The 26313-nt window shown below is 52.7% G+C and overlaps 1 protein-coding gene across 1 annotated transcript in view; it reads right to left on the bottom strand.

The window, feature by feature from the left end:
• The window catches only part of LOC144098753 (uncharacterized), a 102109-nt gene extending 83410 nt beyond the window's left edge, over nt 1-18699 (bottom strand). The window contains exon 1 of the mRNA XM_077631604.1: nt 18228-18699. Within this exon, the coding sequence (XP_077487730.1) occupies nt 18228-18421 (194 nt within the window). The 5' untranslated portion in view covers nt 18422-18699. The remainder of the gene's footprint in view (nt 1-18227) is intronic.
• Nucleotides 18700-26313: the final 7614 nt, after the last annotated feature.

Below are 26313 nucleotides of genomic sequence, written 5' to 3'. Positions count from 1 at the left end.
CCCTATCAGTTCATATGCGGATTTATGGGTGTCAGTTGGAGAGAGCGATCGGGGGGGTGGGGGAGGTGGGGGGGAGGGGGTGTTGTATCTGCACAATGCGCATTTGTGGGTCTCTCAGCGCGGGAAAGTTGATTTCGGCCCCCGCTCCATTCTTGATAAATCCGTCACTGCGTACAGCTATCGCTATATGTGAAACAAAATTGTTCTCCGAAGCGTTGTTCCACAAACTTTATGGCGACGGCTGTATGTGCGCACAGCGCGAGAAGGAAGTTTCGATTCTCCTTCAGAACTCTTCATCTCTGCGTCATAAGCCTCGCCTTGCAAAGAAGCCGAGGAAGCGAGCCGCCTTTAACGATGAGCTAGCCATTCGCGCGCGCTTTTTCAATTCGCCTGTGAGGCAGAAACGCCAACGTCGCAACCGGTGCGGGGAGGACGGCCGAGGCGTCTCTCTGCAGCCACGCGGCCGGTTTCCGCATTGCCCCGGCGTCATCCCGGCCGCCGGACATACGCACGCACGCGCGCCACTTAACGCGCGGAGTGCGCGAAAGATTCCGCCTCTCCACCTCCCCGTCCGCTGCCGCAGATGTATTCCTTTCGATGACTTCGTCGATGCCCATTCTGTTGTTCCCCGCCAACCCGACTGGTTCGTATAAAACCGCGCTGCATGTGTGGCGGTATATGCACACTGGCTAACACTTTATTAAAGGCTTCTAAAAACCCTTTACGAGCGCGACATGACGCAGTGCCCGCCCCCGTCTGCCTGTCTCCTCCTGTCCCGTCAATGTACTGCTATGAAAAAATCTCTCTCCACGCTACTACAAGCAGGGGCACAAGGCATGAACTGCATAAACTGCTGCTGGCATCCAAGCACGCCAAATCCCGTCGTGCTTTGTGCAAATAATCTCCTTCCTCCTCCTACCACTCCTTGTCCTGTATGCCGGGGTGGGGGGGGGGGGCACTGGTCGTCCTCGTGCGCAGGGCGCGCTTGGCGATGACGCCGCCCCCTGTTCGCAGGAAAGCGAAGCGCACTGCCGCCACTCCTCAATCGCGACCATGATCGCGAATATCGTTGTGGCGCGAATCGCCTCCACGCGTTGGCACAGGAGGAGGACTCTCTTGGCAACCACATGCGTTTGACGAGTTTCTCTCTTCTTCGCCTGCGTCATCGCCTTATATCGAATGTGGGCGGGGACTGAGCCGACGGATGGAAAGGGGAAAAAAGAGCGGCACCAGTTTTTTGCGCCGAAACAATCTAGACATCGTTTGCAGTCCATCGTGACATTTTTTTTTTTTTACCTCCTAGTTTAGGCTGTGCCGCATCCTTTTTTTTTTTAATTTCATATCCTCAGAGCGGTTTCCTCCACCCACGTACTGCGTTTGGATTGTGCCGGATGTTGGTTGCCGCTAGGCTTTTAACCTGCAAACATTTAAGAGTTGTAAATGCAAAAAAAAAAGATTACAAAAAGAAAACTACGAGTTAAATACACCGAATTGACGGTCGGAATCTGAGCCATAGAAAACACTCCTTATATGCGCTATTGAATCAACCACCATCCGTTACACGCCCGAACAGCGCGCAACTGAAATGACTTTCACCGTCAATAATAATAATAATAATAATAATAATAATAATAATAATAATAATAATAATAATAATAATAATAATAAAGCTACGTAAGCAAGACACACTATGGAACGAAGTTGTTAAGCAGCCGCGATTTGCCCGAATTCTGCCTGGAAAACATATTGCCGTTCATTACTTGAGCGACGTAGACGCCACGTTGAAAGCTGCGAGACACTTTGAAGTGAAACAGCTTTCACAAGATCCCCTTAAATTGTTTTTGGTGACACCACTTGGAAAACACGGCGCGTCCCAAGGTGTATGTGTGTGTGTGCGTGTGTGTGTGTGGGGGGGGGGGGGGGGGGGGGGGGGGATGTCATTGTAACGCATCGAAGATAAGAGACACAAAGGTGGTTTTCTCTGCAAGCTTCCGACAATAACGGGGCGAGGAATGGATGCCAAAAAAGGCGGTAGAAACAGCACGAAAGATTAAATCGATCACTATTTACGCAGCATAGATTATCGAACGCTCACATTTAGCAACACTATGCAACTCAACGTGCAAACAGGACTTAACCGAGGCGATCGGGATGTAATTCGTCCACAAACACCAACACCCGTTTACGGGTACACCATGGGGCCTCGACTTCAAGACAGAAATCTGGGCTAGTTGGTTACGATTTATTATAAACGTGACACTAGCACTTAAGACGTGGACATAGACGTATACACCGTCCTGTGTGATCCTTTTCCCCGTCTACGTCTTAAGCGCTAGTCTCGCGCTTATATTCAGGGGCATTGACGCTCCGCGCCCCGGAAATCGCTCGTCCGAGCCGGCTTCCAACAAGGCCGCAACCGCGACGCGTATAGTGGCGGATAAATTTAGCGAAAATAAAACCTTCGCCCAGCCGCACTTCGGGGCGCGCGTTAGGTAACCGGCCGTGGGACTTTAATTACAGCCGACGCAAGCTCTCTCTCCCTACAGACTATACCAACAAGACGCCGCTCGGTCCGAACGGGCCGTGTGCAGCTATACGTACGCCGATTTTCGGACGCCAAGCCTCGCGCACGCGTACGGACAGATCGCTCGCGACGATTAACCAGCGACGTCGTATACGCGAGTGGGACAGAGCAGCAAAACCCGCATGTGCCGGTAGATAGATGGGCGTGAGCTGCGCGAAGCCGCGGCGATTCGTCCTTGAAGGTCGGAACAACGGCGACGCGACGACGACGACCAAGCGAAACAAGTTAGGAGACTCAAGGAAGGAAGGTGGGGGAAGAAGCTGGCACGCCGCTGCTTATGCAGCCGCGGCAATAGCAGCAGCAGCAGCGCATTCCGCCTCGTAAGAACAGAGCGGCATTGCGCGCCCGCGGAGGCTGCCTTGCCTCCGGCAAGGACGCGGCCTCCGGCGGGAGAGGAGGAGGACGGGAGGTGGAAGGAGGCCGGCCGGACAGCGGCGAGAACTGGGCCTCGGCGGCCGGCGATCGAGCCCGGCCACACACACACACCCAGGTGGACAGCAACGCGCACTTGCTCGAAGCTGGCGCCGCACGGGCAACAGTAGCACGCTTTCCCCCCGGTCTGCCTACTGTGCTGCATTAGACGATGTCGAGAAGGCCGGCACTCGATATTTCGAGTTAAAAAAAAGGACCGAAAATTTGCCCGTCTTACGAGCAGTTAGAACTACAAGGGTCGCCATTTAAAACAAAAACCGACTTGTACCGGGGCAAGGCCGTCAGTTCGCATAAACAGGATGTTCGAATTAAGCGAGTTCACCAGCCATCACTCGGAAGTGGCCTCAGTACCGAGATTTGTTTCCTCGGCCAGGGTGTCCGATATGTAAACACGAGGACATTGAGGCCGACATTCGTCACTTACTGTGGGACTGCACAGCTCTCAAGCCTACAAGGATCCGGCGCCTGACGGTAGTGGGTCTTTCACCAAGCAACCCTGCTTCATACATTGGACGCAGGGACCGTACCATCGTTCTCCACTGGACTTCATCAAATCAGCTAACCTTTTTCCGTTCATTTAAACTCTACTACATCACTCATCACAACTTCATCCATCATTGATGCCCTGGGGCAATAAATTTCGCTTAAAAAAAATTAAGCGAGTTCGAGTAAACGAAAAATCACTGCAAAGCAAGAACAAAACAAAACATAGAGCTCGGGCGGTCTTTAGACACCACAGCCCGGTGCTACAAAGTTTTCTGAAGTAGGACATTACAACGGGCTAGTTGGCTGCTGATGATGAGTTGATTCCTTGATGGTGAGGGTAAAACTGCGCGATGAAAGCGGGACACACCTGAAGTTTCCCTTCTAGGTGACGTAAACGAGCACTTTCTCCGTAGAGTCAGCTTCTCGTCGATATGCATAACCTTCGCTATTTTTTAGTGCCGACGCTAATGACGGCACCCGCGCGACTGACCACCACTATACACATCCGTGGCAATAACGCCAAGACGCGGGCACCGCACGTCGCCAAATGTGATCCTGTCGGTAGAAAAAGCCTGTGTGCTCTCGTGCTCCCGACTCCCCCGATTAACAAATTCCGTCGCTTCCTCTAGTTAACATAAATTCACCCCACGAATTCTCGCGCAGAAAAAGCACGGCGCCCCGAGCGGGAGTGGTCTAAAACCACATCCGTACATGAGGCACAGTATCGCAGCGGCAGTAATAATAATTGCTTAATAATTGGTTTTCTTGGGGAAAGGAAATGGCGCAGTATCTGTCTCATATATCGTTGGACACCTGAACCGCGCCGCAAGGCAAGGGTAAAGGAGGGAGTGAAAGAAGAAAGGAGGAGAGAGGTGCCGTAGTGGAGGGTTCCGGAATAATTTCGACCACCTGGGGATCTTTAACGTGCACTGACATCGCACAGCACACGGGCGCCTTAGCGTTTTTCCTCCATAAAAACGCAGCCGCCGCGGTCGGGTTCGAACCCGGGAACTCCGGATCAGTAGTCGAGCGCCTTAACCACTGAGCCACCGCGGCGGGGCGCTTTCCCGAGTGCCGTCCTTACTTTCGCTGCTACCCGTGTCTCATATATACTGCGTCCAACCAACTTGCCCGTAACTAACAGCTCTACCACACCGGCCGTGGCGTGCAACAAACGGGATACGGCACAACGAAACGGCCCTACACATGACGCTCTCACGCCGAATCCAAAAAAGGACAACGCCCCTTGGAACACGCCCAGGTAAACTATAGCACAAGCGCCGCGACGGCGCCTCTGCGCTGGTCGAGATCTGGCGCACTAAATGCGCTTTACGCGGGAACAAAGGCAACGGAATTAGCCTCTTCGCGACCACCCGACTGCACGCACGGCGGGAAGGTTTACATAACCCGCGTCGACTCAGCACGACGCCTCCCGCAACCGAAACCATTCTGCTTGTCCTTCGGACGCGCAACACGCACCGCGCTGCACGCATATAATACGCCGCAGCGTCTTTTTTTTTTTTTTCTGCCGAGTGCGCGTTCTTCAACCGGTCTTCGGGTGTCGTTAATTTCGGGTGCGGGCGTTGTTTCCGCCGAAACGCCCCACATTACGGAAACCCGATGACAAGGAGAGAAGGGGCCACGCCCTGCTGCCCTTCCTCGGACGACGTCGTAACTTACCTATGCGGGACTGACAGAGCATGGCAACAACACCGCTCCTGGAAGCTGCTTTCCTTCACTGCAATGCGCGTGCACTGCAGAAGCTGCCTGCATAGTTTTGCGTGCAATTAATTAAGCCAGGCGTTCGTTATACGACTGGAACCTCGTTAACTCGAACTTCCGGTTGATTCGCTCGGCTACTGATCGGAGTACCCGGGTTCGAACCCGACCGCGGCGGCCGCGTTTCGGTGGAGGCGAAGCGCTAAGGCGCCCGTGTGCTGTGCGATGTCAGTGCACGTTAAAGATCCCCGGGTGGTCGAAATTATTCCGAAGCCCTCCACTACGGCACCCCTTTCTTCATTTATCCCTTCCCTTACGGCGCGGTTCGGGTGTCCACCGAGATATGTAAGACAGATACTGCGCCATTTCCTTTCCCTAGAAACCAATTTTCATTTTCATTCGCACTGACGCCTTTGGCTCCGTCTAGTTCACGCGCATGAGAAAAGACCCGGCTGTAGAATCTCTCTAAATCGAACTCCGCGAACTGGAATGAATTTTCGGTTCGTTTCGCGTTAGAATTTGGCTGCGCCATCCGCAAAGGCGAGCGTTTTTTTTTTTTTAGCGTCTTAACGGAGCGTATAGGTGCACCGGTGTGCATTCGAAAGGCACATGCAGACCTGAGCGGCTTTCTGTGGGGCAATATGGCCGCGTGTTTGGAACCGAGAGCGAAGGGGAGGAGGACGGGAGAGAGACTCCACCGTGGAGGGCTCCGGATAACTTCCGAACGCCTCGACGTCTTTTAACCTTCCCCAAAATCGCCTGGGATTCGTTCCCGCGCCCTCGTGCTCATCGGCCGAACCAGAGTCCTTCAATGCTTTTGGCATTGAAAAGCATTGAAGGATTCTGGCTGAACGATGGCTGAACGGTACTCAAATAACACTTGTTGCTGGGCTAGTCGGTGCATAGTTCTGTACAAACGTTAGCGCAAAATAAGAGACATTCACAACAATACAGGAAAACGCGCTACTGACAACTACGCTACTGTCAGTAGCGCGCTGGCGCACCTTTCTTGTGAATGTCTCTTATTCTGCGCTAACGTTTGTACGTACAGGATAGCTGAACGCCACAGCCACTCAACGAAGCAGCGTCGCACTTGACCAACGGGGCGTTGCGCTGCGCTCAACGCGAATAAAATCTGCCGCGTAGCGCATTTATGCAATCGGATCCATTATAAGTAACGCGCGCACAATGCTATCTGCCGAGAAGCTGGGGAGAGCATTCCTCACACGTTCGTGGTGGACGCCTCTCGGCGCACTGCTGGCGCAGCGGCGCTACGTGACCGGGGTCATGCGCACTGCAATCAGTGGGACAGAAACAGCGAGCAATCAGCGCCTTTATTCCGTTTCTTTCTTTTCCATCCCCCTTTCCTTCCCTTTGCTTCCGCGGATTACTGACTAGCCTGTCGTCAGAGCAGCGCTTTTTTTTTTAGTTCTCTACTAACTCGCTCGACAAGCCCTCGGAAGTAAGTGCGCCGCTGACAGCGACATGTGTGTTAGCGGAGCCAAGCTATAGCGGGGACCCACCCACGATTTCGACGAAGCGTTACTGCAGAAGATAAAGATCTGAAGAAAAAAACTAGCAGATAAAAGAATGCAGTACAAAGGGGAGGTCGCGAGTTCGGTGCCCTATGTATGCTAACTGTTCTGGGTGATCAAAACAACATCCCAATTACCTCGCTTCCCTTACCAGCTAAAGAGCACTGAGCTCAAACGACGATGAATGTATTAAAGCTCGAAAGCTACACCTGAACTCACGATCAAACCAGGAAGTACGGCCGGGTCCCGCATTACACTCAAGACGTCGAGCGTTAATCTCTATTGGTACTGGTGATTCCGCACATGGACCGCCCTCTCGCTCATCGAAACGCGAAAGCGTGAAAAACCGAAACACTCACCCTTCGAAACCCGAAAGGCATGCAGCGCTCAGCAAGAGAAACGTTATTGTATTCGCCGTAATGTGCCCCGTCCTCAACCCCTATAACCATCCAGGGGGAGTATCTGCAGCACCGAAGCTCGGCTACCGCGGCGGGCGTACGCGCAAAGTACGGGGGAACCTCTTTTTTTCCCGCCTAGCACGTGCACACCTTCGCCGCGCTCGTGCCTCCGTGACCGGCATTCGGCGCGCGCAATTCAAGTTCCCCCATTATACGCGCGCACGTGAGTGTTCGGCGTCCCAGGCAGGGAGGGCCTATACTACACAAATCGCTCGCGCAGCGCCGTGGGAGTCGAGCGAGGAACGTTTTAGCCACGCGGAAGGAGTCCTATCAAAGAAAGAAAGAAAGAAAGAAAGAAAGAAAGAAAGAAAGAAAGAAAGAAAGAAAGAAAGAAAGAAACCGCGAGACACCCGGCGGGAGGGCGTGGGACGCCTCGCCGCACGCTTCCCACGGAGTCGCACCAAACGAGAAGGGAGGGAACCAAGCACCCAGAAAGCGCGCGCGCGCGCACGGCGCGGGGGACAACACCACGCAGACCAAGCACGTAGGCGGCAATATAGGCTAGACGAACCCGCTCCTCGACTTACTCTACTACACACGCACGCACAAACTAGTGCACGGCTTTTAAGCGGCGCGCCGCTACGCGCCCAGGCAAAAAGCCCGTTCATTTCTTTCCGGGTCGGCGAGAGACGAGGTGCTTTCGCGCTGTTCAACCGGACGCCGGGGCGCGATCGGGCGGCCAACGCTAACGAGGCTACCCCGCCGCTGAGAAAACGAGCGCGGTGCGACAACGCTTGATCGACGGCTCGATCGCGGTGCGGGACAAACTGCAGCGAGTAGGCGCTAATTGAAACCCGATGTAGTTAAGTTATTATTAAGCGTTATAGTTGTTCGCGCTGAAAATTTTCACCCGAGCAAAGCCGTCGTATGTCACATATATATGAGCACCCTCGCGCTGTAAGACCGTGTCGCCCGGACGGACCTGACCCGCTCTAGGCATTGGCGTTGGTGCTCGTTTGCTTGTTGTGCGGGCATCGCCGGCACTCCATCGAGCCGCGGTAGATAAGTTGGAGCGCTAATTTTCTTCAAAACAGTCACTAATCAGACGGGATTCTATAGATAATATACAACATCATCCGCTGTTGCTTCAGAACGGTGGAAGAACAACTTTAACGAAGATGCCGACAAGGCAACGATACGAGGCTAACTCCATGACCTCCACTTTGTATGCTTCCATAGCGTTTTTTAGCGAGCAGAGCAACGATTTTTCCGTCACCTTACCTGCTCGTTTAGAGCTTTCGCGTAGCCACGGCAGCTGTTAGAGAGCAACCTCCAACAGTGCATTCCAGGCCATGGAACGGAGAGGCAGACATAATAAAAACAAAAATGCCCGAAAGTCCACCTGGCGGTCGGTGCGGGCGCATGCTGCAGGCTCGAACAGTAAAAGAAACGCGGCTCGCCCTCCTCGCCACCAACAGATGACGACACACACACACACACACACACACACACACACACACACACACACACACACACACACACACACACACACACACACACACACACGCGCGCGCGCGCGCGCGCGCACGCACGCATTCGAACGCACGCACGCATTCGAACGCAAAAACCTTCCGGCGACGACAACGCCAAGGTTGCGTACCTGCGCCTGGCCCCGAATCTGACGCGGCCTTTTCCTGACCCCCGGAGGGCCAAGAAGAGGCAACGCCCCGCCAATAACACGCACGCACACGGCGACCATCGCGCGCCGCCAACGGCCTTGCCCTCAGCGCACCCTGCCGAGGAAAGAGCTGCCCGCGGGACGACCTCTTCTCCTTCCGCGTCCTGAACACGTCGGGCCGAATGAACGGACTCTCCGCTTGGCCAACTCGTGGTCTTCCTGTTGTTCGAACCGCGCGCGTCAGCTACTATATCTCTGCATTCTTGCTCTACATTTTCATTAATTTTTTTTCTCTCGCTGCAGTGCTACCGCTTCGTACGAGCCTTTGATGAGTAAAACAAACACAAATGAGCAATGCTTCGATGCGCCCAGGAAGCTACGACAACGCCGCTCGGACGATCAGATGAAGTCCGGAGATAAAAATGCGCTCCTCTCCTCAACGGCGAGTTTGCATGTCGCGTTGAATTACATTCGTACGACGGGGCGGGTCGCCATCCTTCATTGTCCGTTCCATTTCTGTTTTTTATGTTGCCTAAGAACACAGTGCTCTACACGAGCCGACACAGAACTCCAGCGGCAGTTCCGAAGTAGTCACGACCACCCCGCCCCCCGCGAGCGCTCTCAACAACGCATTTTCATCCGAGTCACCCACCAACCAACCTTTCCTTCCAAATTCCTTTCTCGCAATGTCACTTTGGTTCATCCGCTTCGCGCGACGATCGACCTTGAGAGGGGGGGGGGGGGGGGGGGGGGAGCGCGAGCCCCACCAGCGTGTGACTCTTCCTCCATTCAAGGCTGTCGCAACAATCCCGACGCGCAACAGTCGTGGCGGTGTCTCTCGTGTGTGTGTCTTTCACTCCCTCCCTCCCTCCCCCTCGCCTCATATAGCGAAATTCCCGGAATAACCACGCCCACTGTCCCGTTGCCACCAAGCGGCGGCCCAAAAGGCTCCCTTTGCACGCACACTCACGCACTAACACCGGCCGACTCCTCACCCCGTGCACCTCCGGAGTCTTGACCGACACCCTCTTCTCCTCTCATTTCCCTGCTGGCGCGCACGTAATTTACTCTCCTCCTCCTTCTATCTTCGCGCTCCTGTAAAACAAAAATATAATACATAAAAAGAAAAGAATGGAAGAGCGTACGTGCGCGCGGCTTGCATGCCCCGACCGCACAAGCGGGCAGCCGGCCGGCTCACACACACACGCAGCCCAGCTCTTATGCAAGCATGCGGTGGTTGCGCAAAGGCGCGTCCGCTCGTTAAAACAACGCGCGCCGACTCAGCAGCAGCAGCGCCCGCGAGATACGGGCCGCGCACACACACAGCAGACAGCGAGGGGGAGAGGGAGAGAGTCATAGCCACGGCCCGTGGTGGCGGCAACGGGGCTGACGCCAGGTGCAAACGCTGCCGCCGGTATAGCAACAGGCTTCGCTCGTCGTCTGGTGGGTGGCGGTGACAGAGGAGATGAACCTGGCTTCGGCCCTAAGCTTCGGCTCCGCACTCTTTTTTAGCCTGGTTTTAGCCTGGCTAAAACCGTACCGTCTTGTGAAACCCCTCGACAACGACAACTACCCAAACAGTCCTGACGCGACACGAAGGTGACCGCCGTTCGACTGCGGACCCTGTCAACCAGGCTTGCTAAATAAGCGATATTTTAAGCAATACTAGTAAGCTGGACCTCGTTATAACGAAGTTGAAGGGGCCCCGGCGATTACTTCGTTATAGAAGTAGCTTCGATTAAAGCCAGTATTGACCGAGGTTCCAACGGGAATCGTCATTCATTCGTTAGAAACCATTATTTCGTTATAACGAGGTTAGACAGTAGCAGTTTGGTTTTGGGGCTATTTGACTAATAGCTAAAGAGAAACACTGACCAAGCAGCACAGGTCATGTGATTTTTAGGTTCCTTTAGGTCGTCCGCATGTGGTGCAGTGTTCTGTTCCAACTAGTTAAATACTGTCTGTCCCGGGGCGACAACGTCGATGCCAGCTTTCTAGCTGACGTGACGATGCAACGTGGAAAAAAAAAAAAAGATGCCGAGCTGTCCTTCCCAATTCTTCTCTTCTTTTTAGCCGGCTCAAATGGGAAAAAAAAAATGAAAAGTAAGTTACCTCGGGGCGCTTTAATCCAGTTAGGCTGCAAGCCTGTAAAGTGATCCAATCTCCAAGACGGTTCGAAACTGCGAGCGCAAGTTGGGAGTCGCGACTGGCATCGGCGCTCAAGCGCGTCGCCAAACTCGGGAGGCAACCACAGACCGACACTCGGAAGGCGCCCTGCGGCCCCGACCAACCAATCGTAGACTGCCGTTCCTGGAGCGCCAACACCTGCCCCTCCGATTCAAGGAAGGAGCGTGTTAGCGGCTATCCTCACTGGGCGTCATCGGCCGCCAACCAATCATCAGATTGATCCTAACAGCTAGGACCTTCGCAGCTGAATGCTGTTAGTAGTATAGTGCTGCTGTGCGGGTCTGATTGGTCTGACACTGGTGTTTACACTGAAGGCTCAGTAAGCAAAAACGAAGCGATGCTTTGTCGCATTCACGACGCCCATACAGACAAGACGTGCCTTGGGCAGGTCGTCTTTAAAGAGTGGTGACTTCTACTGCGGCTGCATCTGTGGCCACTGCAAACGTCACCTCAGCCAGCAGAGCGCCTCAGAACTCCCTCGGACAAATTCCGCCTCCGATCGCTGCTAATCCGGCTTTGCAGCTCCCAGGCAGAAAGCCGGCCTTCAAACTTTAGGCAAAGGATGCACGCGCGCTCGTCACACCGTCGTCGTGCTTGCTACGCCTCACGGAAAAGGCAGGTGCGTGTCATTCTGTCAGCCGCACATTGCGCTGTGGAACCAGTTGGTGACGAAACGCACGAGCGCGCCAGACATGGCGCGTTCCAGGTACTACACCCATAGGGGCTAGTTATTAGTCGCACGGGGTCCGGGGCTGCTGAGCGTCCGGCGGCGGTGCACGGTTGATGCTGCTGCGCGCTTTGATCGATCACGCGCAGCGGTGATCACAGCGACGTAGCCGTCACTTTGGGCAGGCGGCGCCCGAGTTGCGACAGCCTCCGCGTGCGACTTTGTTTCGCCACAATCACGCGCCTAGCTCCCTCGTGGTTGCTGGTGCTTGCCGCGAAGCTTGGCCTCAGACATGACGAGAGAGAAGCGATGGCGAAGATGATTCAGGGCCCCCGGCACCTCCCATCGAACAGACCGGGCTCTGTGCCACGACGGAGCGTTTCGTGAATCACTGTGACTAAGAAGTGAGAGCGGCGATACGGGTTTCCAAGCCCGCTTTCGTGAAGCGACACCTTGTGCGCGAGCAACAGGTAAATCATGCCGCCTCCTAACGTGACAGCGACAGTGCTGTAGTAGTGGTCTATTTGAATAAATAATAAGAAGGAAGGAAAAGATGTTTGCTAGACCCTGCGTCTGCCGTCGATACGGAAAGCACCTGAGCTGGGGCAGCGGAAATAAAGGGACAGCAGGAAGTCTCGAGAAATAAAATGAAAGAGGTGAGCGGGCAGGCAGAAAGGATAGGGAGAGAGAGAGAGAGAGAGAGGTACTATTACAAGTATTCTATTTATACAATAACATATGTACAGGACGGCCGCGTGTGATGTCATAGCCAAACGGTCACGAGCCGCCGCGGTGGCTGAGTGGTTATGGCGCTCGGCTGCTGCCCGAAAGACGCGGGTTCGATCCCGGCCGCGGCGGTCGAATTTCAATGAAGGCGAAATTCTAGAGGCCCGTGTACTGTGCGATGACAGTGCACGTTAAAGAACCCCAGGTGGTCGAAATTTCCGGAGCCCTTCACTACGGCGTCTCTCCATAGCCTGAGTCACTTTGGGACGTTAAACCCCCATAAACCATAAACCAAACGGTCACGAAGTCAATAGCGATGGCTCTAACAGGTACTCAGTTACCTATGTGGGCGCGATATTTTCACACTGAACTCATCATTTTGCGACGACTGCCCCCAGGTGACTTCAAAAACACTGTGCAGCTAGCTGCAAGAGTGTGTGACGTCACGGTGCACGCGCGCGGTTGGTGGCGTCTCCGTCGTACCACACGTGATGGTGTAACCTATTCGCGTTTTCCATTACGGGTCGCCGCCGACGCTGGGCAGCCTCTCCCGGCCAGAGATGTCGCTGTAAACGAATTTCAAGAGCCTGGGCTTGGAAGTTGGCACTCTACCGTGCTGTCGAAATGATAAACTTGAAGCATCGAGGCTCGTCGCACGGCGCGCATGCGCAATGAGTCAAAAGCGACTACACTGCAGCGCGGAGCTACGCGCGCCGCTGGAGAAGCCGCGCTGGCGAACGCTCCAAAAGTTCTCTCCGGGGTTTCTGCTCTTGACAACAGCGGCGTCACAAAGCCGAGTTCACTGAATACGATCAACGGTGTGGTGACCCCGAAACGCCCTGCTCTCCCTCGTCCTACGAGCAGCGCCCTCGTCAAACCGCGAGGAATGCAATTTGCGCGCGTATGCCGTGACCCTGCCACCTCCCCCTCGGAAATAACCGCCTTATTTCGTTTCTTCTTTCTTTTCTTTCGCCCGCAGCCTATAGCTCGCACGGGAACTAACCAGCCAGCCAGCAAGCTCGCCACTTCACTGTCGCCGTATGATGTATGCACGCAAAACAGGCCGCATACCAAACCTCGCCGCGCAGGACACGGGCGACGCAAAACGAACTCGCTGCAGCCGCCCAGTCACGACTTGGGCGCACTTTCATTCCTTAGCTATAGTTTCGTTTCCGTTAACCCCTCCCCCAACCTCCCATCGTCAACCGCCCGGCAGCCTTCGGATCTCAGTGTATTGCATTGCCTGCGCTGCGGTGCCCGCTCCACGGACAGGGGGGGGGGGGGGGGGGGGGGGGGGGGGGGGGTGATTTGTTTGCAGTGCGTTTCAGAACACTGCTAAATAAAGTAGCCAGCAAGATTGAACAAGAAAGAAAGAAAGAAAGAAAGAAAGAAAGAAAGCAGGCGCGGAGGGAGAGAGGGTCACCTGGATCCCTTCTCCGGTGCCAATAAGCGCGCCGCTTCTCACGGGTTTCTTTCGCCGTCCCCAATCTTTTCCGGGCTGGCACAGTCACCGCGACCGACTGTCGCGAATCGCGCCAAGACTCGGAAGAAAAGCCGCAGCTGAGCAAACGCCGACGAAGGATGGAAAAGGGACCGCGCTGCTGCCTTGGGCAACCTTGGCAAGGACCGAATTTGCTCCTGCCCCCTCTACCCGCCGGCACGGCAGAAACCTTGGGCGGCGAGAGGGCCAGGTAGTATGCCTCCTCCTCGCGAGCGGCGATATACAACCCCCCCCCCCCCCCCCTACTGCACACGTCGTCGCAGTTGCTGTGTAGCGGCGAACAATGGCTGGAAAGGCACCCGGCTACAAGAGGCTAATGGGACTTTGAGCGATCAACAGCGCGCGGTACATGGCAGAGGTGAGAACGTGGCATAACAAGCAAGCTAATGGAGCCCGCTTACGCAGAACGGATGCGCATGCGCGTGTGTACGGGCGGGGAGGGGGGGGGGGGGGGGGGGCTCAGCTGTTAACGGATCAATTAACGTACAAACGCACCACCTTAAACCAGATAAACCACGCGGGAATGCAAAGAAGCCCACGTTAGAAATCTATGCGAGTTAAAGAACCTCTCTTACATGCGTGCGCTAATAAGCACGAAAATTGCCCGTCCCCTTAGACACGAGGAATTAATTCTAAGATGGCTTCGCTCGCGACGCAGTGTGATTAGAAACCGGCACTCACTCTAATAAACTACGGTCTAATAAAACCCGATCTAACAAACTGGAGCACACAATCGATGAGGCGCAAGCACTGCCCGCTTACACTGACCGTGGCTACCGACGTCGCATCCCACGGCAGTTCGCATCACGCTCACGTTTCGCAGGAAGCCAAGGAAATGGACGCTTGTACTAACCCAAGTCACAGAGCAAAGGATACAAGCCCCGAAACTTCGTCGACCTTCGAACGAACAAAGGGCCATTAATCGGCGCATAAATAACACCAGCACTTTCATTTACACAACGTACCCTCCAGCTAGAAAAACCTATCATCTCTCCCCCATTTTCTTTTTGCGCCAGATGCTCAAGTTTCCAGCGACAAATTCGAGGTCGAGGGGTGAAAAACAGAACAAAACATGAAAAAAGGGAGACAGTCGTCTTGTGCGGTAGTGACCTCGCCGCGCCGGCCTTCCCTGCTGTCTCCCTCCGCACTCTCTCTCAGAGACCCTCCAAACCGAGAGAGCCAACTGCCGAGTATCAGGCCAGAATCACTGCGAAGAACCAACGCCGACAAAAAAAAAAGAAAAATCGCGATGACACACACACACACACCGGAGCCAAACCAGAAAGCCAAAACAAAAAGAGAAACGAAGTCCTGGAAGGGACTCCGCTTGGAGAGCCGCCCGACAACCTCGCTCGCTCCTGCAACACATTCGCGGCGCATTTTCGCCAAACTAAGGAAGGCGCGACCCAGTGAACCGCCGCCGTACAGTTTAGCGGCGCCGGGAAAAATCCGGCTCAACCACCTGCTACGTAGTAACACGCGCACATACACGTGTATTTAATTTGCTCCGGCCTTTTCAGGTAGGGGTACTGTATACCTCATTTTCGCTCCGCCGAGAAGCAGCGCGCGCGCGCACACACACACCACAAGCTGCATATTTCATATCTCCCAGACCACCGCTGCGCGGCTATTTGCAGACTGCGAGAAACAAGAACTAAAAAAAAAGAACGTAAAAGGAAGAGAACAGCGTTATGTCGAAAAAAAAGATACAGAAAAACAGACCGAAAAAAAAAGCGGAGAGCGCGCGTCGCGTCAGTCATTCCCAAGAAGATTGAAAAGACGTTGCACAAGCCCGACGTACGCCTCGCCAAGCGTGTTTTAAAACCAATGTGAATACCACGCTAAGTGAGCAACTGTCAGGGGAGACTCATACCAAAAAGATAAGGGAGGGGGGAGGGGGGGGGGGGGTAGCTGCTCGCTTATTATTTTAAACTTCATTTTCATTCTCAAGAAGCCCACAGCAGGCTTTCCAGAGCTAGGTAGGCAGTGATATACGGCCAAGTAGGAGGAACGTCGTTCTTTTTAATGCCCCCCCCCAAAGCATATAAGCCCGAGGCGAAACGGGGTAGCGCGTATATAAACCGCCACCGCGCCCAGAAACCCTGGTCACGTGGTCGAGAGTATATATGACGCGAAGTCGCTAAAACGCGCACGCGTCAAGCCGCGAAATTGAGAACGGCGGCAAGTTCAAAACAGGGAGCCGTTAAAACCAAGTGTGTATCCCCGAAAAGTTTAAATAACGTTGTGAACACTACTAAAGGAGAAATGACCAACGAGATTTCTCTTCATTTTGCTTTGGAAGATTCCGGCAAGCAAGCAGCCGGGGCTTCGGAAACCTAGATCCAGCCACTTAATTTTTGTTTTGTTTTTTGCTCCACTTTCGCTCGTGTCAGAACGCTTGCTACAGCTGACAGAGCAGTCGGACATCACATGAAAAGGCCGGCATACAAGCTGGAAATGAAGCTTCATTACGTTTGAACGAATGCGTTTCAAGCACTTAATCTTTTTTTTATTTATTTTTCCCCCCTTGCCAGTCCGTTGGTACTACGCGCTAAGCGGCAGACGCATGTTCGCAGAGGAATTTACGACTCCCGACATTTCCAGCCCCGGGAATCGCAGGCACTCAGACGCGAAGGCTTCATTATAACATTGTAGCTACCTCCACGCGAGCAAAACAAAAAAAAAAGCTAGACGCCAGTCATTCGGCCCGTAGTAACAGCCATTTGTCGTACAATGCGATCGCTAAAAAGCTGCGCTCTGTAACGACCAGGCTTCGCATGAACGCTGCCGACATGCCACAGAAGCAACGAACTTCGCATCAAGGCACGTGGGAGCAGAAGTTGCGCAAAAAAAAGAGACCAACCCTGCGACATTGCGCAGTACAGCGCCCCGCGCGACCTTAAACCCCGCTGCGGTAGACGGCTGGTAAGTTGTACTGCCGTGACGAAAAACTTGAATAAAGAGTGGAAGGCGAAACAAAAATTTTCCTGCGCACGCCAGAGAAGAACGAAATGTTAAAACAAGCGGTTAATGAAGCCCACCTGCGCTTATAGCACAACTGCAACAGCGCACAGAAGAAAAAAATATACGCAGCAGCAAACAGATAAGACCGTAGAATATGAACCGCTAGTTCCGATTACAAACCGGCGATCCAGGAAGGGGGAGGGGGGGGGGGGGGGGGGGGGGGGGCGGGGGACTTCAGCCAGAGCTGCGAACATATTGTTCTGGCGGAAGAGTGCACGTTACCCCCTTTCTCCGGCGCTCGTAAAGAGCACGAATCAAGGTTACAATGAGCTACGCATCGCAGACTGCGTTGCGCCGGCGCGCCGCGCTCCACTGAACACCTGGCTGAGAGTTTCGCTTTTGCTTTTGTCAACTGTTCGGCTCGAACGGCAAGCCCTGCGTGTCGGCTGCTTGTGCGCAGAGACCGCAACCACGCGGATGAAATAACTTCTCGCACGCAACACCCCAAATACCTAAATCCCAACACATCGCCTAACGACAAGTCACAGTAAAATGCTGTCAAAGGTCTGGACTCCTAGCAAAGCAGACGACACGCTGAACGGATCCGCAAATACAAAGATCCACGGGGTTCAGATCGGAAAATATCGAGAGCCGGAGGGAAGCATAGGAAGAAACAGCGGCCGAGAAGCCCAATGCGATCCTGCACCCAACTACGGCTGACCCGGGTAGCAGCCTCTGCCCCTAATTGCCTACGGTAACGGAATCGGCAAAGCGGTCCGCTGATACCGAAGGCTCGAAGTCAGCAGCCGCGGTACAGCTCGGCCAGAAGTACCATGCGCTACACTCTACGTGGTGCAAAGCGAAGAGAAAAAGCAAGAAAAGAACACGACCTCGAAGAGCTAATTACGCGCAAAAGCTATCGCGAGAGACCGCCGGAGAGAGCCGTTAGGCTTAACGAAGGACGCCGCAACCAGCTTCGGAGAACCGCCGGACGCGCTCGGCTGCCGTTTCGTGTTGACGCAACTGTTTAGCCACGATACATATTCATTCGAATAAGGGCATGCGACTCACGTAACCGTGACGCATTATTCGGCGCGAGATCCTTAAATGATTGGGGCCGACCAGCGATGAGTTACAACAGCAGTGCATGTCCCACGCACGGAACCGTGCAATCTATTAGGCCGACGTTCGTGGCAAAGCAAGGAACAATAGTACCCCGCCAACGGCGGTCGCAATTTGGCAACCGGGTAACGACGGGCTGATCAACCTCTACGTGCGGTCTGGGCAGGGCGCAATCTCCGGCGGGGAATCGCCAAAAGCGAAACGACGAAAACTGTCACCAGTACTCACAGGATCTCGACCCACGACGGTAAATCCCTGGGCATTTCTGTCAATCCCCGCCGCCTGCAGTCGAAGAACTGGCCGAGACACAGACACTTGGACGGGCAGTACATCTTCTGCCCGTCCGCGGGCGCCGAAAGCGTCAGGAAAAGCACGAACTGTGTCCAAACAACGACCCAGACCCAATGGGAGAAGGTCGCCATGTTGGCGGAGCGGGCTCGGCCGCCGTGGCCGAAGAAGCTTGCTTGCTCCTCGGGGCCGAGCTTCTCCTCGCGCGAGAGGGCCCGCCGCACCGGGTCACCGATCGCACAGTTTCTGCAGCGTCGACATTGCGTCGCTTGGAATCACACCGGTGGCCGTCGTACACTGCCGCTCAGGTCCAGTGCCGGAGACATCGCGGTACTCCGAGCGCACGCCCGTTTACAAACACTCGCACGGCCGTCACTGCCTCGTCGCTGCACGGCCGCCGCCGCGGTTGCTTGAGCGGGAGGGGGCCGACCGCGTCCTTTTGCTTGCGTTTTGCGCTCCTTGCGGGATGCGGACGAATCTTACGCCCATACACAAACGCTCGCCCGCGCCGGAGCGCTCCGGTTGGCTGAAGTAAGTCACGTGATGCTAACGCGCTTGCGAGCGCCATCACCAGAGGACGCGAGTTGACGGGCCGCTCTTTCTCAAAGCCTCCTCTCACTCGTCTATTCAGGCTCGCTTTGCGGTCCTGCTTGCCCTGCTGGTGCCGCGCCGCGCCCACGCTTTCGCGTTCGCATAAAAGAACCTGCGACTACTGCGCTGCGGGCGAGGCGGGAATGGCGGGAACACAAAAAACGAAGCGGCAGCAGGACGGGCCTGCTTGTGTTTTGTGCGCCGCCCGCGCTGGTGCATGCGTGTGTCATCCCCCTCCCGCAGCTGGGGTCCGAAGCTGGGGCCTGTCCCCTCAGCTTTTCACGCTTCTCCCCGACTGCGCGCCTCAAAGAAGCCGTCCTCGCGCTCTTGTTAGCGAGCGGAGAGATGCCTCCTCGTTTCTGTGGGCCGTGCGGGAGGCAAACGGTTTTTGTGCGCCCACGTGCACGTCTCTTTTTCTTCGCCCGCGCTGGGCGTTCTACTAGTTCTACTACGAAGCGTTCCAGAGAACGAGTTTTGAAATTTCGAAGTGCGCTAAAGTTTCCTTGCGCTTGAGCCCGCAATAAATCATGGTTTTTCTTGACCAACCTTACAGCGAATCCATTATTTTTTTTTTTTTGTGAAGCCAGGATTGCACGACCAGAACTGTGTATTGCTCCCTACTCCGCAATAACCTCAGCACTCAAATTAGGAGTATGTTCTAAACAAAAATAAAACAAAGTTCGTGCGCGTGGAATCCGCGATATCATGCATTCGATTTCCACCGAATGGTTTCACATCTTAGGTACCACAGCATGGCACCCCCAAGTTTTCCTCTTTTTTTAAATCAATACCACTGAGCATAAAATTAAACCTGTCATGACATGCCACACCCGCCGTTGCGCGTTACATTCACCATGTCCAACATTCGTGGAATATTGCAAAACTGTAAGGTACTGGTATTGAAATATTGAAGGTAATGGTCCACTCTTCCGATATCTAGCGAAGTCTTTCTTTCATAGTGTTTCTGTCGCTCGCATCGAGCAGTTAAGGCTGCCACAGAAAACCAACGGCGAATGTTTTTTACGATAGCAGAAAAGTTAATAGCAAACAAATTCAAGCCTCCCGACGGGTGATCTGTGGACATATTGATTATAATAGCGAAATCTGACAACATATTAAAAAATTGCGCGCATAAACTCTTTCACGTTCAAAAATGATTTCGTCCAGAATTTGGGTATGTGTGGAGTGCACTGGTTGTTGGCTTGCTGCCTCGGCCCTTGCAAGCACAAAGTTTATTCAAAAGGCCCCGTTAATTAAAACAAATTTTCTGTCGCTTTTGATTTCGAGCTGTCGGAGGTCGGCTTATATCCTTTGAAGGCAGGGTTTGTGAAGTTGTAATCGTCTCGCGTGTCCTTACCATTTCTGCCAAGTATGTCTTCTGCAAAGTATCCTTCTCCGGTAAACTTTAACTGTTCACTAATTAGCATGTACCTAATGCATACACACTAGCACCTCACACGATCGAGGCCGCGTCTTTTTTAATGCTTTTGTAATGTAATGATGTCTTACTTAAAAACATTTCTCGTACTCTGGGCTCTACTCTTCTTCCTAAAAGGTCGATTTAACGGGTTTCCACTGAGTTACCTAATGCTATTCAGTCGCGCAGTCGATGAGCTACTTCTGAATCGGCCTCATGGACCAAAAGACTCTAGGTTATTCTACATTCCACTGTCACTTACTCAAGCTCCGGATGCTGAAGCTTATTCGGGATCGTGTTGGTTGCTTCCATGACACTGTCAGTCCATATCATCCACTAGCCTTCCAACTTTCCCATCGTCAGGGCCTTTTCTATCCAACCCTACCCTCTCATTGTGGCAGAAGTACTGGAGCGGCAGTTTCGGTATTTGACTTTCTAAGGAAAAGTCAGTGTCGATTTCCTTTATAATAGACTGATTTGACCTCCTTGCAGTCCAGGGGACTCTCTGTAGACTCTCCTCCTGCACCAAAATTCGAAAGTATTGATTCTTTTTCTTTCGGCCTTCCTTATGATCCAGCTTTCAAAGCTATACACTACTAGTGAAAATAACCGTAGTTGTGATTATACGAACCTTCACTTAAAATGTAATCTCTGCTCTTAAGCCGCCACTGTGGCTCAGTGGTTATGGCGCTCGGCTGCTGACCCGAAAGACTTGAGTTCGATCCCGGCCGCGGCGGTCGAATTTCGATGGAGGAGAAATTCTAGAGGCCCGTGTACTGTGCGATGTCTGTGCAAGTTAAAGAACCCCAGGTGGTCGAAATTTCCGGAGCCCTTCACTACGGCGTTCCTCATAGCCTGAGTCGCTTTGGGACGTTAAACCCCCATAAACCATCTCTGCTCTTGACTATGCTGTCTAGGTTTGCGTACCTTTTTCTCCCTGGAAACAAATGACGTTCAATTTCACGGTTGTAACACAGTAATAGTCATAATTAATAATATTAGTATTACGTTAATGTTAATAATCATCACTTAATGATTGCCACAACAGTTTTTCCATTAAACAGTGGTTTTCCTGGAGTTCTTTTCCCATCCTATATTGAGCGCCTAGCAACAGTACAATCGGTTGCCGTGCAACGCAGCCACTTGTTCATTCTCGACCGGGCAAATATTTCTACGCGAAAACGCCGTCATGAAGTAGGTCTATTGTCGCAGTTTATGCAACAGCTGCGATAGCTGAGCCGCTGAGTCTCCTCATCGATACTGCAGCTCCATCGCGCGATCACGCTGGCGCCTATTTCCACGTTTCCAAGACAAGATGCCACTCGATCTTCCTTTCCATTCGAACGGTGCGATCTCATGTCTCTCGTTTTTGCGCGTGTTACGTGCCCTATGTGCAAATAATAGAAAGCCCCGTGAACACCAGGTGCAGTGCTGCGTCAAGCGAAAAAGCCCGAACAAAAGCGCTAAACTTGCTTCCGCTATATGCTTAGCGAAACTATAGGAACAGAGGTGTTCCGAAAAAAGAAGGAATGTCCATTGTTTTCGCGCAATCCAAAACGGATGAGAGAGTCGACAAACCGCGCTCGGATCAGCGGTTTCTTTCTTCATTTCTTCCCCTGTCTCTCTCTCTCTCTCTCTCTCTATCTCTCATTCTTGACTTTAGTAGGCTTGTGTTGCTCGCTAGCTGAGACGAATCCAAGTAGACTGCACTTCAATAGTCGTCGTTACAGGGAAAACAGCTCGTCGAGTGTCAGCCGATTTGCTCGTTATCGACCTCGCCGCGTTATAGAATACTTCAGAGCACTTGTCGCTCTGCGGAAGGGTTAAGAAAACCTGAACCGAGCACGGCGTCGTTAATACGGTGCGGAAATCGATAGACACCGAGATAGGGCAGAAATCCGGGAATTAATGCGCTGCCGAGTGACTATAGCCTTGTTTACATGAACCCGACAGTGACGGGTCGAGTCAGGGGTCGAATTGAGCAAGGTCAACCCAACTCGACGACTGTTTACATGGACACGATACTAGCGAGTCGCGCCCTGCGAGGCGCGACCGCACGAGTAGTAAACCGGCGCCCGTGTCTCTTCTCCCCTGCAGAAAATGATTTCCCTAAGCGTGAAAGAGAATTAAATGTAATTTGCGGAGGGGGCTGCGAGTTAAGCCTGGACTCCATGTACGCGAAAACTCACGCGAAGGCGACGGCGGCGGCGACGGCTGGCGTTCGCTCCGTCGCTTGTGGGCAACCTCCATGCAAGCGAAGGCGGCAGGCGACGCGAACCCGCGACGTGCGCAGCGGATTCCGTGCTTTGCGCACTCAAGCTTAGAAACACGCCTGTAACCTGTTCTCTCTCTTAAAATTTTGGGAGTGTGCCTCATAGTCAGGGCCAAAGGAATATTTCCTCTACGGCAGCGGTGTAGCGGCAGTGGAGATAGCCAAAGGCGTGCTTGCGGAGACGAAGTCACATCACGGGTTCACGGGGGAGGTGTGCTTTTGTTCGGTGCCTGTGCACTCCGGCTTAGTAAAAACACTCCCATAAACTGTCACCGCAACCTGATTGTAAGTGAGCAAACTATAATATACCACTGAGAATGCGCGCCGCGAGTGTTTCTGCACAGTTGGAGCGCAGCGGCACGGTGGATCGAGCGCCGGTACCCGCGGCTCGACACGCATCTCTCCCTGCAGTACGCCCGCTCGCGCAGCCCGCTCCAAATGCTGTTAGCCCTCCGCACCCAACAAGTAGATTGTTTTAATTATTTAAATCGTGCGGGTCTGCTTCTCAGCTACAAAACCAAATATTTTCTCGACGGTGGCGATGACCAAGACGACGGGCTGGTTTCGTGAGATGTGCCCGTGAGAAACCGTGGACAAACCGGAAACGGCTTTGGGGGGGGAGTCGCGTGGGGGACTTCCGGGCGACGATCGAAATTTTCTGTGGGTGCAGATCCGAGCGACACGGCAACGACACATGCATTTTGCTTCGCGCGACGGCGTCGCTCGTCGCTTGCCGCCGTCGCCTTCGCGTTCGCGTGAGTTTTCGCGTACATGGAGTCCAGGCTTTAACCCACCCTCTGCAGTCGGGTTGGCCCAGCCCGACTCGACGGTCGCTTAGCTCGACCCCCTAGCGTATACATGAGCCCGACAGCCGGTTTTCAGCCCGGCGGCCTACTCGATCCGACTTTTGTCGGGGTCATGCAAACGCCCAGTATGAGCAAAGCTATGGCGGAAGGCTTCCGATTAATTCTACCTCGCATATACCGAAACTTATAATATGACACCTCTGATATAGCCAATGGCAGGTTGCCCCCCGCCCACCAGTCTACGAACGAGCATACAATAGTACATATACGAACTCAGTATACTACCTCGCATATAACGAAACTTATAATATGACACCTCTGATATAGCCAATGGCAGGTTGCCCCCCGCCCACCAGTCTACGAACGAGCATACAATAGTACATATACGAACTCAGTATACTACCTCGCATATAACGAAACTTATAATATGACACCTCTGATATAGCCAATGGCAGGTTGCCCCCCGCCCACCAGTCTACGAACGAGCATACAATAGTACATATACGAACTCAGTATACTACCTCGCATATAACGAAACTTATAATATGACACCTCTGATATAGCCAATGGCAGGTTGCCCCCCGCCCACCAGTCTACGAACGAGCATACAATAGTACATATACGAACTTAGTATACTACCTCGCATATAACGAAACTTATAATATGACACCTCTGATATAGCCAATGGCAGGTTGCCCCCCCCCCCCCCCGCCCACTAGTCTACGAACGAGCAAACGATAGTACATATACGAACTCAGTATACTACCTCGCATATAACGAAACTTATAATATGACACCTCTGATATAGCCAATGGCAGGTTGCCCCCCGCCCACCAGTCTACGAACGAGCATACAATAGTACATATACGAACTTAGTATACTACCTCGCATATAACGAAACTTATAATATGACACCTCTGATATAGCCAATGGCAGGTTGCCCCCCCCCCCCCCCCGCCCACTAGTCTACGAACGAGCAAACGATAGTACATATACGAACTCAGTATACTACCTCGCATATAACGAAACTTATAATATGACACCTCTGATATAGCCAATGGCAGGTTGCCCCCCCCCCCCGCCCACTAGTCTACGAACGAGCATACAATAGTACATATACGAACTCAGTATACTACCTCGCATATAACGAAACTTATAATATGACACCTCTGATATAGCCAATGGCAGGTTGCCCCCCGCCCACCAGTCAACGAACGAGCATACAGTAGTACATATACGAACTTAGTATACTACCTCGCATATAACGAAACTTATAATATGACACCTCTGATATAGCCAATGGCAGGTTGCCCCCCGCCCACCAGTCAACGAACGAGCATACAATAGTACATATACGAACTCAGTATACTACCTCGCATATAACGAAACTTATAATATGACACCTCTGATATAGCCAATGGCAGGTTGCCCCCCGCCCACCAGTCAACGAACGAGCATACAGTAGTACATATACGAACTCAGTATACTACCTCGCATATAACGAAACTTATAATATGACACCTCTGATATAGCCAATGGCAGGTTGCCCCCCGCCCACCAGTCTACGAACGAGCATACAATAGTACATATACGAACTCAGTATACTACCTCGCATATAACGAAACTTATAATATGACACCTCTGATATAGCCAATGGCAGGTTGCCCCCCGCCCACCAGTCAACGAACGAGCATACAGTAGTACATATACGAACTTAGTATACTACCTCGCATATAACGAAACTTATAATATGACACCTCTGATATAGCCAATGGCAGGTTGCCCCCCGCCCACCAGTCAACGAACGAGCATACAATAGTACATATACGAACTCAGTATACTACCTCGCATATAACGAAACTTATAATATGACGCCTCTGATATAGCCAATGGCAGGTTGCCCCCCGCCCACCAGTCTACGAACGAGCATACAGTAGTACATATACGAACTTAGTATACTACCTCGCATATAACGAAACTTATAATATGACACCTCTGATATAGCCAATGGCAGGTTGCCCCCCGCCCACCAGTCTACGAACGAGCATACAGTAGTACATATACGAACTTAGTATACTACCTCGCATATAACGAAACTTATAATATGACACCTCTGATATAGCCAATGGCAGGTTGCCCCCCGCCCACCAGTCTACGAACGAGCATACAGTAGTACATATACGAACTCAGTATACTACCTCGCATATAACGAAACTTATAATATGACACCTCTGATATAGCCAATGGCAGGTTGCCCCCCGCCCACCAGTCTACGAACGAGCATACAGTAGTACATATACGAACTTAGTATACTACCTCGCATATAACGAAACTTATAATATGACACCTCTGATATAGCCAATGGCAGGTTGCCCCCCGCCCACAAGTCTACGAACGAGCATACAGTAGTACATATACGAACTCAGTATACTACCTCGCATATAACGAAACTTATAATATGACACCTCTGATATAGCCAATGGCAGGTTGCCCCCCGCCCACCAGTCTACGAACGAGCATACAGTAGTACATATACGAACTTAGTATACTACCTCGCATATAACGAAACTTATAATATGACACCTCTGATATAGCCAATGGCAGGTTGCCCCCCGCCCACCAGTCAACGAACGAGCATACAATAGTACATATACGAACTCAGTATACTACCTCGCATATAACGAAACTTATAATATGACACCTCTGATATAGCCAATGGCAGGTTGCCCCCCGCCCACCAGTCTACGAACGAGCATACAGTAGTACATATACGAACTTAGTATACTACCTCGCATATAACGAAACTTATAATATGACACCTCTGATATAGCCAATGGCAGGTTGCCCCCCGCCCACCAGTCTACGAACGAGCATACAATAGTACATATACGAACTCAGTATACTACCTCGCATATAACGAAACTTATAATATGACACCTC

Source organism: Amblyomma americanum, chromosome 7, assembly GCF_052857255.1.
Source record: "Amblyomma americanum isolate KBUSLIRL-KWMA chromosome 7, ASM5285725v1, whole genome shotgun sequence".
Lineage (NCBI taxonomy): Eukaryota > Metazoa > Arthropoda > Arachnida > Ixodida > Ixodidae > Amblyomma > Amblyomma americanum.
Note: the sequence above shows the minus strand (reverse complement) of the source record. Positions and strands in the feature narration are given on the sequence as shown.